Source organism: Lithobates pipiens, unplaced genomic scaffold (assembly GCF_037356315.1).
Source record: "Lithobates pipiens isolate NorthernLeopardFrog02 unplaced genomic scaffold, aLitPip1_a1.2 Scaffold_19, whole genome shotgun sequence".
NCBI classification, from domain to species: domain Eukaryota; kingdom Metazoa; phylum Chordata; class Amphibia; order Anura; family Ranidae; genus Lithobates; species Lithobates pipiens.
The window spans coordinates 144877834-144894283 of NW_027507764.1; the positions used below are offsets into that span (position 1 = coordinate 144877834).

The 16450-nt window shown below is 41.1% G+C and overlaps 1 protein-coding gene across 1 annotated transcript in view; it reads left to right on the forward strand.

The window, feature by feature from the left end:
- PLEKHA8 (pleckstrin homology domain containing A8) overlaps positions 1-15020 on the forward strand; it is a 54462-nt gene extending 39442 nt beyond the window's left edge. Inside the window, exons 7-14 of the mRNA XM_077491366.1 lie at positions 1102-1262; positions 4276-4474; positions 5438-5523; positions 6807-6865; positions 7913-8043; positions 8288-8358; positions 10706-10767; positions 14038-15020. Coding sequence (XP_077347492.1) covers positions 1102-1262; positions 4276-4474; positions 5438-5523; positions 6807-6865; positions 7913-8043; positions 8288-8358; positions 10706-10767; positions 14038-14235 — 967 coding nt within the window. The 3' untranslated portion in view covers positions 14236-15020. The remainder of the gene's footprint in view (positions 1-1101; positions 1263-4275; positions 4475-5437; positions 5524-6806; positions 6866-7912; positions 8044-8287; positions 8359-10705; positions 10768-14037) is intronic.
- The last annotated feature ends 1430 nt before the right edge of the window (positions 15021-16450 follow it).

Consider the following 16450-nt stretch of genomic DNA (forward strand, 5'->3'; position numbering starts at 1 on the left):
CCCGCTCTCGGAGCACTCCATGCTAGAGTTCAGGACGTGGAGTTGATGGAGAGGATGACCGCCAGGATACGGGACAGGCTTGAGGCCCATGATGTGGTCTGGAGCCCATGGAACTTACGGGAGCTCCGGAGGTGAAAATGCCGCAGGGACCACACACGGTGACTATACCCCCTGCCTTTCCTTACCCCTCCTTCCCCACGTTCCCCTCTCCCTCCTTTTTCTTTTCTCTTCTCTTTATCTCCTTTTCTATTCTCTCTCTCATTCTCCTTACCCCTCTTACTTCCTATCCTTCTCGTCTCTGCTCTTGTTTTTCCTCTTTCTCTACTGCTTGGTATTCCTATATCTTTCTGCCAGTCTCTTTCTCCCTTTTCCTCATGGCTGGTGTTCCTATGTGCCTTGCTGCTCCTCTAGCACACTACTTCGTAGATGCTGCTACTCATGAGAGGTTAATACTGTTGGTAGCTGTTTATGATTGGGTGCGGGGCTACCCTACTGGACCCTAAGGTGGGCAACGCCACTTGTTGATTAACAGGGTCGGCCCGGTTGTTCGCGGGGGGCCCCCCCAGGGCTGGCAGTTGCCGGCCCTGGGGGGCCTACTGGAACGGGCCACTGGATGGGTGGTCCCTGCAGCCCTCTCTTCTCTGTTCTAACTGTTCTACTATGTTGTAGTAATGCATGACGTGTAATGCACTCTTTGAATATAAATAAATATGTTATTTGAAAAAAAAACTGACCATAGATGGATCGAAACTTGGCCACTTTAGCAGAGACCGGCCAAATTTCAATCTATGTGTGGCCGCTTCCACTTGACAGAAGTTCATCTAATGATTGAATGCTGTAGAACGTGCCTGTTGGGAAAACTTTTGTCGAGCAACCAGCTGCAGCCAATCGGCAGCAAAGAGTCCTTGCTGTCAGAATACAATGGCACAGCAGGGAGGAATTCTATTACCTGGTGGTTGTTTTTTTTGGCTGATCAAAAAAAAAAAAATCTATGGTCCTTTTAACCCTTTTGGCAGGGTAAACAGCTCCCATATATGTATTTTATCTGTGTATTTAGCTGTTTGCCTGGAGTTCAGCTTTAAGGTTGAACATTTCTTTTAGGAAGATGGAACTAAACAACAACCTGGAGAATGGGCCCTTAAAAGAGGAACCCAACCATCATGACCATTCACCAATTGAAAACATCCGCATACTTGGTATGGAAATGTCAGAATCTATTCCACTGGCTTTCCAGGATCCTGAGACACATAAGGACAGTGCAGGTAAACTATAGCATGTAATGTTTTATAAGTGCATTTCTAAGGATGTCTGCATATACAGTATAAGTAAAGAGTAAAGACTAGTAAACAGTCACTTACAAACAAGTGATAAATCTCTTCATTTACTTAAGAGCTTCTCACAAGAGTGCTGGGGAATTTCTGCTTCCCTTAGGTCTTTGGGAGGCTCTTACTTAACCCAAAAGAAAAATCATGTCTCTGCTGTCAGTCAAACCAATAAGGAGGGAGCAGGGTATCGCTTAACAGAGCTGTGTGGGTCTATAGACCCACACAGCCTGGCTTGGGAGCATGCCTACATGGGTGCCTCCTTAGCACATGGCCTGCTGAGGGGGACCCTGGAGGAAATCAAAGTGGACAATGCTGGCAGGGAACTCCAGAAGAGGAAGTAAAAGGCCGCTGTATGCACTACCATTGCACAGAGCAAGTAAGTAAAACTTCCTTTTTATTCTAAATAAAAAAAAATATCCTTTTGCAATCATTTTAATCCGTTCATCCATCTGTTTCATATTAATACATCGCACTAAATAAAAAAAATAGATTGGTGTTGCCTATTGTGTTTTTTTTTTCAGTTTAAAGTAGAACTCTAGCCAAAACTTTGTTTTGAACGGAATTTTGAGGGGTGTAAAACTCTACCTGTTTCAAATTCTGCTTTAACTTGTGTTTGTGTGGATTTTCCTTAATTTCCTCTTGTGTTACTGGCACAGGAGTGAGGATTATCTTCCCCAGGAGGGCTACTGACAAAAAAACAAAAAAAAACACTCTGTAGTAGTATAGGGAAGGGTCAGAACCGCAGTCAGATTTCAAACCATTTTACCTATAACCCAGGAGAGTTTTTTTCTGCAGTTCTACTTTAACAGATGTTCTTTTTCCTGCTGAGCTCATGAAATCTGTATAGGCTTAACAAAAGAGTCTGTAATTAGGATCACTTTTCTCCATCATTGGAGCATGGAGGCAAACCAGAAGGTAAAGTTCATGTTAAATGGAGGGTTTTGTGCATTGGCTACTTCTGACGAGGTCCAGAGAAAGATGAGGTCCACAAATTTAGCAAGAAGACAAGAAGACATCCCAGCATAGTGCAGGAGGTTTTATTTGTGAGATTCTCTGCTTGCTCAGGATCTCGCAGAAGGCCCACGATGTCACCCTAGCTTAGGAACCATGAGCAGAGCTTAGGTGGAAGGTAATCATATTTTGCTGTTTTCTCCTAATGTGCAGTTTTATTTTTTGTAACAAGCACTTTGATGCAAGGTAAATATCATAACACTCAGATTCTATCATTTGACATCCCCAGACCAAATTGTTACAAGGGAAAAATAATTTTTTGTACAGTGGTTATAGAAAGGAATTACCCCACTTTAATATAATCAAATGTTGTTACTTTGCAGCCTGAAATTAACACGGGCACGGTTTTTGTTTTATCCAGCTATTTACTCAACTTATAACATCCTAGTGAAAGATATAACACCAATAGGTCAAAAAAATAAAAATAAAAAACAGAATCACTTGAGTTGGAAAAAGGATCACCCCCTTGTGTCAGTATTTTATTGAACCGACTTTTGCTTTAATTGCAGCCTTTCGTCTCTTGGGATATGGCTCTACTAATTTTGCACATCTAGAGTTTGCAATATTTGCCCACTTTTCTTTGCAGAATTGTTCAAGTTCGGTTAAATTTGATGATAACTGTTTGTGTACTGCAATCTTCAAGTCATCCCACAGATTTTCAATGGAGTTTAAGTCTGGGCTATGACTAGGCAATGCTAGATCATTCACCTTTTTCTCCTTCAACCACTGTGTGGTCATTTTTGCTGGGTTTTTTGGGTCATTGTGATGTTGGAAGGTAAACCTTTTTCCCCATTGAAAACTTTCTGGCAGAGAGAATTTGATGATATTTTGACCCATCCATTTCTCCTTCTATCTTGACAAGTGCTCCAGTCCCTGCTGCAGATAAACACCCCTGTAACAGGATATTACCACCTCCATGCTTTTCTGTAGGAACGGTGTTCTTTGGATGGTGAGCTGTATTGGATTTCTTTCAGAAATTTTGTTTGGTGTTCAGCCCAAAAAATAAAATTTTAGACCATAACACCTTTTTCTACGTGGCCTCCACATCTTCAAGGTACGCTTTGGCAAAGCTCAGTCATGACTGCATGTGGCCTTTGAGGAGTGACTCTTTTCCTGCAATCCTCCCGTCCAAGTTACATTTGTGGAGAATTTGTGATATTGTTGTCACATGCACACAATGACCACTCTTTGTCATAAATTCCTGCAACTGCTTCAGAGTTGCTGTAGGTCTCTTGGTAGCCTCTCTGACCAGTTTCCTCTTGACTCTTTCATCTAGTTTGGAGCAACGTCCTGATCAAGGGAGGGTTTCAAATTCCTTCCACTTCTTAATAATAGACTTCACTGTGCTTCTAGGCATTGACAAAGCCTTTGAAAATTTTTGGTATCCATCTCCTGCCTACCCAGAACTTATCCCGGAGATCTTTTGACAGTTCTTTGCCTTCCATAGCTGATTGTTTGCTTCAGTTGCACTACTAGGGACTGAACTGCTCCAGGAAAGCTCTTTTGATGCTGAGTTAATCAAAATGGCCATAGCTGAAATTCAAATGGCTTTGTCTGCCATTGAGGTGATTAGCTACACCTGATCAAGTTTACAAGTCATTTTTATGAGGGGGTGATTCTTATTTATTTTATTTTTTTTAATAATTTCTGACATGTTGGTGTTATTTATTTCACTTGGATGTTATAAGTTGCACATAAATGCAGCTGGATACAAAAAAACAAAAAAAAATCCTCCTGTCTTCATTTCAGGCTGCAAATGAACAAAATGTAATTATTTTAAAGGGGGTAATTATTTTCTATACCCTCTAACTACCATGCTAACTGATCTTAACCTACGAAGATCACAAAACCTTCATTAAATCTTTTTATTGTGTTTATTTGTTTATATATTATGGACCATTTAATAATAAGGGGCATGGCGTGAAATCCATTTTTTCAGGTGCTGAAAGTTCACTGGATAATGTTTCTTCGGAGAGCTCGGGTGTCTGCGATCTACAGGATGAGACAGACACACATGCCAGTCTACCTGCAGTAAGCAGTGCATTGCAGCAGGATGAAGGAGGAGGGACGTCTGATGAAGGTGGAGGAGGGACAGAGGAGGAGTTGCCTGAAACATTTTTCAGCACGATGACTCACAGGTATTACATTTAATTAGATCTCTGTGTTACTCAGCAGAGCACATATAGTAGGCCTTTTTGAAAAACAAACACAGATTTTATTTTAATGTTAAGTAAACAGTTCAGATATGTTTAGGCCCCTTTCACGCTTGTGCGGCTTGTCCTACGACTTGGGAGTGCAAAGTCACATAACAAGTCATACCCCATGATTTTCAATGAGTACCATTCATATCTGTGTGACTTCAAGTCATAGCGACTTCAAAATAGTCCCTGCACTACTTTGGTCCGACTTTGATCTGACTTGAGGTCCATAGACCTCAAGATTACACCAACATTACTTCAAGTCGTGGCAAAATCGCACTACTTTTAGGTCGTATGAGTGTGGAAGGGGCCTTACTGTTTTACCTGCTAAACAATTTGTCATAATATCCAGCCGTTATTGTGACACATGTATTAAGCTGGCCATACACTTTTTTTTTTTTTTTGTTCAGCTTGTGGGCAAACAGATTATCCTATCCCCACAAATGAGGTAGATGAAAGAATCCCCACACCCACCCACTGGGACAGAATACACCGATCTGCGGCTTCAGCTAATTGGCTGCTGCCACTAATCTACAATTTTTCCAACATGTCCCTTTGGCAGAAGTAAAAAAACGGTCAACTTTTGTTAAGTGGGGAAGTCCACACACTGTCCACAATTTGGTTGGTCCTTGCTCAAATAATGCCAGCCTTACCTTGGACTGAAGAGGTTTTCATTCATGTAATGTATCGTATCAATGATATTTCCCTTATTTATATCTCATCAACCATGCCATGCAGTCTGCGTCCCAAAAAGCAGCTCACAGTCTAATATCCCTGTCACACAGGGCCTGATGTTATGCAAGTTTTTACTAATGACTTTCTATATTCTCAAAGACATTTCTGTATTTCCATTTTATCATTTTATCATTGTATAATGATTACAATCTTTGTTCTGTTTTCAAGATTCAGTGATCTTGTCTATGAAGGTGAAGATGGCATTCCAACAGAATACTTCCTGAATTCCTGTTACGCAATAGTCCCTGTTCTAGGTATTTATTCATCCTCCACATTGCTTACGGATGCCGTTATCACACTCTATGGTGTTTTTTTTTTTCTCTCCTGCTCCTGAGTCCAACTGCTGCGTTCATTGACACAGACAGAGGGACTCAGCTCAGCACCCCGATCCTGTGTCACAGCATTTGATTGAGAGCAGAGGGAGCCAATATTGGGGGGGGGGGAGCTGCGGCACGGAAGTTTTTTTGCCTTAATACATAGGATGAAAAAGGCGTTCTCCTAGGAGTTACAGATTTAAGTGCACTTGCACACATTTCACCTTCCCACGGGCTTAATCCTAGACTCCATGTTCAAGCACATGGAAGGGTGAAATGCATCAGTAGCAAGACATAGGAGACTGGCTGAAGCCAGTTTTCATAGTTTACTCCCTGGCAGATTGCTTTTGTGCAGCTCCACGTTTTAATTGCTAGTATTACCGGGCCAGACAGGTCCCTTGAATGCCAGCACCTTTTAGACCCGTTTCATACTGGGGAGTTTTGCAGGCGCTACAGCGCTAAAAATAGTGCCCTGAAAGAGCCGCTCCTGTCTCTTCACTGTGAATGCCCGGGGGCTTTCACACTGGAGCGGTGCGCTGGCAGGACAGCTGGAGCTGGCAATAATGTCCTGCTAGCAGCATCTTTGGCTCATGAAGGAGCAGTGTGTATACCACTCCTTCACCGCTCCTGCCCATTGAAATCAACGTGTGGTTTTAACCCTTTTTCGGCCGCTAGTGGTGTGCTTTTAATTGAATACTCCCGCAAATTAGATGGTAAAGCGCCACTAAAAATAGCAGTGCTTTACCGCCAATGCCCCAGTGTGAAAGGGGCCTTAGTGGTTGGTTACCAGGAGAGCACACATTGTTACTTGGAGTGGCACAGTTTCTTATGGGCTCTTTTCTTTCAAGATGTAAGAACATGTATTTACCTGAATTGATTTCTTCCAAATACATACATTTTCTAGTAGGTGGAAGTCTTGTAAAAGTACACATCTCCCAAAACATTTTGTGCCAGTCGGTTTGAACTTGGACACTCATTCATAATTATGCCTTTTACTGGCCCTTTGTTATTTATGCTATGTAAACGGTCAGCACAAACCTTTACCCTACAGCTAGAGCTAAATAAGTTGTAAAGTTGGCAGGCATATAGCAGGCAATAAGTAGATGTTAAATAAAAGTTATGTGAAGCTGTCCAATGCCGAAAGACTTCAGTGTTGCCTGTTAGAGAAAGGCTGTTGTTAGTACCTCAACAGAGTGGTTAATGGCTTGTTTGTCTTTCTGCAGATAAGCTTGGGCCAACAGTGTTTGCACCAGTAAAAATGGATTTTGTTGGGAACATAAAGGTAGGGTGAATGAATGGACTGTGATATGTTTCCTGTACATTCTTACTACATCTTTACAAATATTGGATAGTTATTCATCACTCTAAACCCTTACATACAGGAACCTGTGCCAATAAGATAATTTTTTTTTTCTTCACAGTACTGTGTAGCAGTCTCCTTCGATCCCTTTTCATAGCTCCTTTTTTTTTTCTCTCTCTCTCTCAATCTCTTCTATTATCAGGCCACTGATTGCAATTTGGTTCAACAGGGGCCAGTGTGTGGCCTCCAATTTATTGCTGGAATATTTTCTGATTAGCCACTAATGCAGTTTCTCGGCATGGGAGTTCCTCCATCCCCCTCAATTATGTGGCTGAACAAGAGAAAAACTGACTACAGGCATACCCCACTTTTAAGTACACAATGGGGTTTATTTACTAAAGCTGGAAAGTGCAAAATCAGGCTCACTTCTACATAGAAACCAATGAGCTTCCAGGTTTTATTACCAAAGCTTAATTTAACAAGCTGGGGTTAGAAGCTCATTGGTTTCTATGCAGAAGTGTTCCTGATTTTGCACTTTCAAGCTTTAGTAAATAAACTCCATTGTGTACTTAAAAGTGAGGTATGCCTGTATGTATATGGCCAGCCTTGCTTTCTCTTGTCTTATATCTCTTTTTCCTTACCTGTTGCTGATTTGTACTTTTTTTTTTTTTTTTTCCCTATTTTTTCTTTTCTTTTATTTTCTTTTCCTTTTCCTCTCCATTCTATTCTTTTCTTTCCTTTCCTTTTCTTTTATTTCCTCACTTATCAAACTGATGGTGTATATAAACATCTTTGGGGGAATTTACTAAATTTGGAGCATACAGAATCTGGTGCAGCTGTTTATAGTAACCAACCAGATTCTAGGTTTTATTGTTAATCCAGCTGCCCCGGATTTTCTCTGCTCCAGGTTTAGTAAACCCCCCCCCAAGCATGTGTATTTAAATAAATAATATTTTATTACTGTGAAATATATACAAAGGAATACCTTTCTGTCCAACTTCATCCCAACCTGTTCTGTGTATCTTGTAGAAAATAAATCAGAAATACATCACTAATAAAGAAGAGTTTACAACACTACAAAATATTGTTCTCCATGAAGTAAATGCCAGCTTGGCACAAGTGCGAAATTCTGCAACTGAGGCCCTTTTGTGGCTAAAAAGGTAAGAGGCTTGGGGTAATCCATCGCAACATGGGTCATTTTTGGCATATGCACCTTGTATTTTCTGTGGATGCATGCCCACGTAGGATCCTGTACAATGCATACCATCTCACAGCAAGTAATCATTTTGAGCCTAGTTTGCTAATGTGGTGTATCATACGCGATGCATATACTACACATGATCTGTTTAATTCTACTTTACCTACGTAGCCAAGAACACATGTTTATTTGTATATTTTCCCTAGGGGACTCAAGTTTTTATTTCAGTTCCTTACTGAAGTGAAGAATGGTGAAAGCAATATCCAGACAGCATTAAGTAAGTTATTTCTTTTTTTATTCTTTATTTATAAAAATAAAATAAAAAAATAACACAGGAGTAAAGCAATGAGGTATAATAGAATGTACAACAACACAACATAATAGGACTGGCACATGGAGTATCAACAGTTATCTGAACAACATAAATCTGAGGATAATGCCCTCCAGACTCTCAAGCATTCATTACTGCATTAATATATGATTCCTGCAGAATCCTGGTGCAGTGAGCTGCGATAAAATGCAGACATGCTGCATTTTATTGCAGCACACAGGGTGGGATTGCATGTCCATGTACAGTGACATGAATAAAGCGTCACTTTGTATGCTTAAAAAAATAAAAAATAAAAATAAAAAAGGAACTGTGTGATGCCCTAAAGTGCATGTCACACCACCCTATGGCCGGGTCACTGCAGCTAGAACAGACAGCTGCCGCAAACTAAACCACTGCAGTTTAGTGTGCGGCAGCTGCCGTTGTTGTCTAAATGGGCCTTTACATATGCCTAGCTGTTTGTTAAAACTGTAACCAACATTAAAATGCTCCCTAAACCCACAAGAACACCCTGCACTGTGTTGTTCTGCTTCACTGCTTATCTCTCTCTTTTCGCTCTGTACTAAATTGTGGTTTCGGTATGACTGAGGATGGGAGATTCTTTATAAACAGAGTTCATGTCAATGGTTATAAGGTAGGGAATACTGATCACAAGTAGGCATCTTGATGTAAATATCGTAAAAAAGGGTTTTTCTTTTTTTTTTCTTTTTGTTTCAATACATTTTTATTACATTTCTCCATTTTACAAGCAGAAAAAATAAACAATAAAACAGAATGGTATGTAGAACAACACTATAAAAAAAAAAGTATAGATAAAAGAAAACCACCCATAGGTATAATGCTGGAAACCTTAGCCACATCCCAGTACAAAAGAGAAAATTGCAAAAGGGGGTGCCCTGGGGGATTTTAAGGGCAAAGGGTGTTAACCAAAGGGAGTAACAAGCGTATAAAAATATACAACATTTATTAAATACAAAGCAGTAGTAAAGTAGGTACATGTGTTCTCACATTTGTACATTTGTAAATTTTTTCATCTTTTTGATATCTTTGATAAACAGCTTGTTTCTAATCAGTCCCTGAAGAAGGAATTTATTACTCATACCTATATTCCGAAACATGTTGGGACTTCTATGCACAAGCACTCCATTTGACCTCCTACCATGAGATCAACTGTGTGTTTTGGCACATAGCTGTTATGTAACTATCCAGTCTGACAAATTTGTTTTTAGGTTTACATACCCTATGTACCTACTTTACTACTGTTTTGTATTTATTACATTTTGTATATTTTTATACGCTTGTTACTCCCTTTTCTGGTTAACATCCTTTGCCCATAAAATCCCCCAGGACACCCCCTTTTGCAATTTTCTCCTAGAATTATCATCTAGGGTTGTAATATAGCTTGTGGTGTTTGTTTGCTTATATCCCTTCCTGGGGATCCTTCTGGGGACTTATCGTGGGTCAGGCTCCCCTCACAGTCCGCCCCTCGTTTATTTTCTTTCTCACCCCTTTAGTCCCTTCTCCCGGGATATCCTGTGTCCCATACTGCTCCTGGGCTTCTTTAGTAGACTCAGTCTCTATACCTTGGTAGGTTACTTTACAGACCCCAGCTGTATTCGTATGCTTCTCCCTCCCAGCCAAGCCATCCTGCTCCTCCATCCCAGCACACCAATCAGTCCATCTCCAGCCAGTGTTAGACTTGCTAAACTTCTCCTTTCAAATCCCGACGGGCCTTGACCCTTCATTAACATTTCTTTTTCATACCTGAGCCTTCCTTGGCTGACCTTGCATTCCAGAGATCCAGCGCCTTTCGCGTCTGGCTCTAGTCCTTTCCGGGCTGCTTTTCCTTGCTCCGCGAGGGGACAAGTATGCTCTCAGATCACCTGTCTGCTGTCCCGTCTGAGGTTTCCCCTTACCGCTAGATTGCGGGGCGGTGCGGCGGCGTGTCGCCATGTCCAGCTCCAGTCTCGTGGACGGAAGGAGCCTGGATTCAGGAAGTGGGAGGACCGTCTCACGTCTCACTCAAGCTCTGCACTGGTCGGCTCAGCCTCCCCTAAGCCCGGAGGTTCACCGCACGCTCACACAGCGCGTCTCATCTCCACACCACGCCCCCTCCCAATTTCCCCCTAGAATTATCATCTAGCACGTAAAAGTTGTTGGTTTTTTTTTTGTTTTGTTTTGTTTTTAAATTCAGTGGACTTAAATGTATTATTATATGTAGATTTAGTAGCCAAGATGTTGACTGCAGTGATTGTGTCTACACATGATTATTAAAACTGAGTCACCTTTCTTTCAGGTAACGCCTATGGTAAAACACTGAGACAATATCATGGCTGGGTGGTGCGAGGTGTATTTGCGGTAAGCTTGGATCTCCGACATGTGTTTAGATTCTTTATGATGTGTGGCTAATTATTAAAGTGGAACACCAAAACAACAGCTAAATATATTGTTGCAATACAAATGTTTTCTATTTTACCTGCCAAACTATTTGTAATTTTGCCAGTAATTTTTATAATACACACACACCTCTGCCAGATGTGATGTGCCCAATCAGGGTGCAATGAATAGCTTATTCTTAAGGAGCAGGCTGGGAAGCTGACCACTACGTCCTTAACAATGGATGCGTCATCGGCTGTCAATGGGCTTCCCTGCTGATGGCTGAATGAAAAAAAAAAAAAACATTGCCGGCAACAGAAAAAAGTAGAAAAAAAAAAAGTCATGGGGGTCCTCCCCCTAATCGAGTCTGGTATGGATTTTAAGGGTAACCCCATACTAAAACAAAAAAAATAAAAAATGTTTTATGGGGCCCGTCCCAAAATCGTTCCCAGACCATTTTTCAATAAATGTGAAAATGCTAGAAACAAACAATGACACAATAAAAACTTAAAATATGCATCTCATACTAGTGTGAGTCCATAGAATATGTGCAACATGCTTAACACCAAAAAACATTACAGTGAGTTAATATAATATGTGCTCAATGTTCACGCTAAACTGCAGTGACTCCTTCACTATACTAGGCATTATCCCAGATCAGGGCAATCAAGTGGATAAACCACCACCATGCAATCTAAATGCTCACCTCTAATGCCCTGTACACACGGTCGGACATTCCAACCACAAAATCCGTCGGATTTTGGCCCAAACCTGTCTTGCATTTTCCGACAACATGATCCGATCGCACATTTTCTGTCCGACCGTGTATACAGGGCATTAGAGTGGACCCACATAATTTATATCATATAGGTCTACAATGCTTGAATAGTCCACTCAGGGTAATCCATGGGATTTGCCTTACTTCAGATGGGGTCCAGATGTCCAATAAATATGTCGGTGGCCCCTTAAGATATTACACTCTTCACTCCACTTTAGGCATGTAACTCCCAGATCTCATGGGTTCCATAAAAACCTATTAGGGGTGCAACGGATCGGCAGTGATCCGCGATCCCAACGGGTCACCCCTTTTGGATCGGCACACGCCGCGATCCGCGGTCTCGGCCTTAGGAAAGGCCGCGGCTTCGGCCTAGTTCCGCAGCGGCGGCCATCAAATGACGGAGCGATCACCTGTAAACAAACTGGCGTCATGATGACGCCGGTTCCTCTCTCCCCTCTCTGTACTGGTCTGTACAGTGGAGGGGAGAAATCGGATGGCAGCCACAGCCATCCCAGCAATACCCTGCCAATACTCTGCAATACTCACCCTGCCAATACTCTGCCAATACATTACCTGCCAATACTATGCCAATGCATACCCTGCCAATACATACCCTGCCAATAGTTACCCTGCCAATACTCTGCCAATACTAAGCCCTTGTACACACGATCAGAGATTCCGACGGAATGTGTCCGATCGGAGCGTTTTGACGGATATTCCGACTGTGTGTGGTCTGCATCGGACTGTTTCCATCTGAATATCCGTCGGACCAAATTTTCCAACTTGCCGGAAATATTTTCCGACAAAATGCTCCGATCGGACATACTCCGATCATGTGTAGAGAATTCCGATCGGACAAAGTGCCACGCATGCTCAAATCAAATTCCTACATCAAAGCTATTGGCTACTAGCCTGAACGTAGTCCCATCGTAACGAAATAACGTCATCATGTTCTGAACGATCGGATTTTCCGACAACTTTGTCCGACCGTGTGTATGCAACAGTTTCGGACAAGATCCGTCGGACAAAATCCGACGGATTTGGTTGTTGGAATCTCCGACCGTGTGTACAAGGGCTTAGTCTGCAATACTCTGCCAATACTTACTCTGCAATACTCTGACAATACTTACCCTGCCAATAATCTGCAATACTTACCCTGCCAATGTTCTGCCAATACATACTCTGCAATACCCTGCCAATACTTACCCTGCCAATACTCTGCAATACCCTGCCAATACTCTGCAATACTTACCCTTCCAATATTCTGCCAATACTTACTCTGCAATACCCTTTCAATACTTACTCTGCAATACTTACCCTGCCGATACTTACCCTGCCAATACTCTGCAATACTTACCCTGCCAATACTCTGCAATACCCAGCAATGCCCTGCCAATAATCTGCAATACCCAGCAATATTCTGCAATACCCTGCAATACTCTGCAATACCCTGCCAATACCCAGCCATACCCATTCATGCTCAGCCAATATTACATTGGGGGAGATGACATGGATATTACAGTGGGGGAGATGTATATTGCAGTGGGGACTATATGGTGGTGGCATTTTCACAGGTTTTTGCAAATTCAATTATTATTTGCTGATCTGAAAAAGGATCCTATCCGTGACTCTGACCCGAGGAACGAACGATCCGATCCGTGAGTTTTTTGATCCGTTGCACCATGTTGTATTGATTTATATAGTCTATCAGGGTTTTCACTGCAATAATCGAGGCAGCGCTACACTTTTTGTTAATATTTTTTTTGTGTGTGGAAGCATTGTTCCACATAGTGTGTACATTGTATGCTGCCAGCACTATAGACCACTCTGTAGTAGCAGCAGAGGCCCAAGAACTGACCGATTCAGCTCCAACACGAGGCTCAGTGTTGGACCATGGCTGTTAGTGATAGCCAGCCCAAGCCGCTGTCTCTTGGCATGCAACACACTGTGCTCCAGACCTGATTGGAACTCCAGGGGTTCCAGTATTTGGTTATATTGTCTCTGCAGAGAAGCAACTGACCAGATCCATCCCTTTTAGCAGAAATCATGTGACCTAATGCCTAGGCATCCCTACATATTTTCATGGCTTCTGATATTATTTTATTGCGTTGTAAAGGTAGCAGGAGGTCTAAGTTGAAAGGATTTCTTTAAAAAAAAGTTGTTTTCCAATGTCCTGACACTTCCATTGTATCTAGTTCATTATTGATAGCAGAGGCACCCAAAGTCACTTTAGAATAAAATGGCTATCTTTTTACATTAAAGGTGTCTTTGAAGATATTTCATCTGTGCATAGTGACCGCTTCAAAGGATGTCTACCATACTATTAGGATAGGCCTACTTTGTCTTTCCTATCCTATCTTTCCGTTTAATCAACCGTAGTACTTCTGATCTCTCTTTTATATTAGTTGTTTCTCTGTTTTTTAGGTACAGGTTTAAAACCTAATTACCACGTTTTTGTTTTTCCTTTTTAACAGCTGGCTTTAAGGGCGGCTCCAACATATGAAGGGTTTGTGGCTGCTCTGGTTGCACATGAAGGGGATCAAAATCACAAGTTTTTCTTTGATGCAATGATGAGAGACCTTAACCTATACCTCCCAGCTATGGAAAAGCAGCTAAACCTTTTGGACACATTGTATGAAGAACATGGCTTGGAGTCTGATGAAGTAGTATGACTGGAGCACTATCTCTTACAATGCAGGGATTTGGTGTCTAAATCAGAGAGAGCATCATTGTGGAAGGTGCAAAGATGGCCGCCACGTATATGATGTATAAACCATACAGAAATAAGGGCTCACTCTCTGAGCCCCCACCATTTTGTTATGTACAATCCGCTTTTGTATTAACAATCCTCTAAAGTACTTAATCTCCTTCTGGAGGTATCTGACAAGCTTTTAGACAATATGGACTTCAAAGCTGTGGGATTCTTCAGATGTTTATTTATATACTGAAAACTGTTTTGCTCTATGTACAAATAGTTTTTGTTTTTTATAATAAGGCTGTTTTTAAGCCAATGTGTGTTCGAAGGAGAATACTCTAAGGCCAATTTGGGAAAAGTGGTGCAATTTCAAATGAAATTTTTGTTTGTGATTGGTGGCTCTGGGCAATAGCTTTGTGTTTTCTCCCAGCTTCTTTGCTCAAGTTTTTCATGGCTTGCTGGATCCTCGAACAGAGAAAGCATTTTGTCTTTCTCCATCTTGATCAAAAGGCAAATTCCTCAAACTCCTGCAATTTTTGGGTCAGTCAGACAGTCACAGCTTACCTACCTCTGGCAAAATCCTTCATGGAGTGTACTGAAAGAATCAATGAACAGAACGCGGTCAACGGATCCTTTTCTGGTTGGCTCTGGATGCTCAGGACATTGTGTCTCTCCAGCTTTGTTGTCTATAGCATGTGCTATAGCAGCTAATTTAATATTTTTGCTTCTGTCTTTAATAAATGAAAAGTAGCTAGCTATTGAGCTACGGCTAATTTCTTTTTCTATAACTCTTTCCGAATGGCTTTATTTAGTCAAATATTTGCTAAGGCAGTGTTGTATTGAGAATAAGAACTTTATATCAAATATTCCATCTGTCCACAGACATTTGAAAGTGTATATGTAGCCCAACTTTTTTTTTTTTCCTTGATACAGTAGGGAAGGGTCTGCTTATTTTTTGCTGTTTTCTTTCACTACCTATGCAACAGATGCAAAGGGAAGTGAGAGAAATTCTCTAAAAATTGACAGGACAGTTGTCCTTATTGACTGATATGTCCACTACTCTTGTTAAGGTGATAATCCTTGCCTACTGTATCCAAAACTGAAAAAAATAAATAAGTTTTGCTACGCACACGGTAAGATAAATTTGCTGATGGAATGAAAATAACTAGACCGCTCAAAAGCCTGTTTTTGTTTTAAACACTAGGTGGCATCATACAATCACAAAATGCACACCTAGGCCTATTTGTTACTAGTGAAGTGGGTTCATTCCAGGTACAGGAAAGTTCCAAGTGGCAATACAAAATATGGCCGGTTTGTTTAAAATACACTGAATAAAGTGAGTTTGTGTATTGCAAAGAGCAGGGAATAGATCGTAACTACAAGGGTTCAAACTCTTCCCTGCCTTCTGAAAGCCTAAGCTTAACCACTTCAGCCCATTCAGGCCATTTTTTGCAATTTGGCACTGCGTCGCTGCGACGCTGCATCCAAACAAAATTTATGTTTTTTCTTTCCCCACAAAAAGAGCTTTCTTTTGGTGGTATTTGATCATCTCTGCGGTTTTTATTTTTTGCGCTATAAACAAAAAAATAGCGACAATTTTGAAAAAAACAATAGTTAGTTTTTGCTATAATAAATATCACCATTTTTTTTTCTTTTTAAAGCACATTTTTTCTCAGTTTAGACCGATATGTATTCTTCTACATATTTTTGGTAAAAAATAAAATCACGATAAGCGTATATTGACTGGTTTGCGCAAAAGTTATAGCGTCTACAAAATAGGGGACAGATTTATAGTATTTTTATTATTATTAATATTATTATTATTATTTTTTTTTTTTACTAGTAATGGCGACGATCTGCAATTTTTAATCGGGACTGCGACATTATGGCGGACAGATCAGACACTTTTGACACATTTTTGGGACGATTGGCATTTATACAGCGATCAGTGCTATAAAAATGCACTGATTACTGTAAAAATGTCACTGGCAGGGAAGGGGTTAGGTAGGGGCGATCAAGGGGTTAACTGTGTTCCCTGTGTGTGTGTTTCTAACTGTAGGGGGAGGGGACTGACTAGAGGGAATGACAGATCGTGGTCCCTAGCTATTAGGAACTCACGATCTGTCTCTCCTCACAGAACAGAGCAGGGATTTGTGTGTTTACACACACACGTCCCTGTTCTGCCTCTCGTG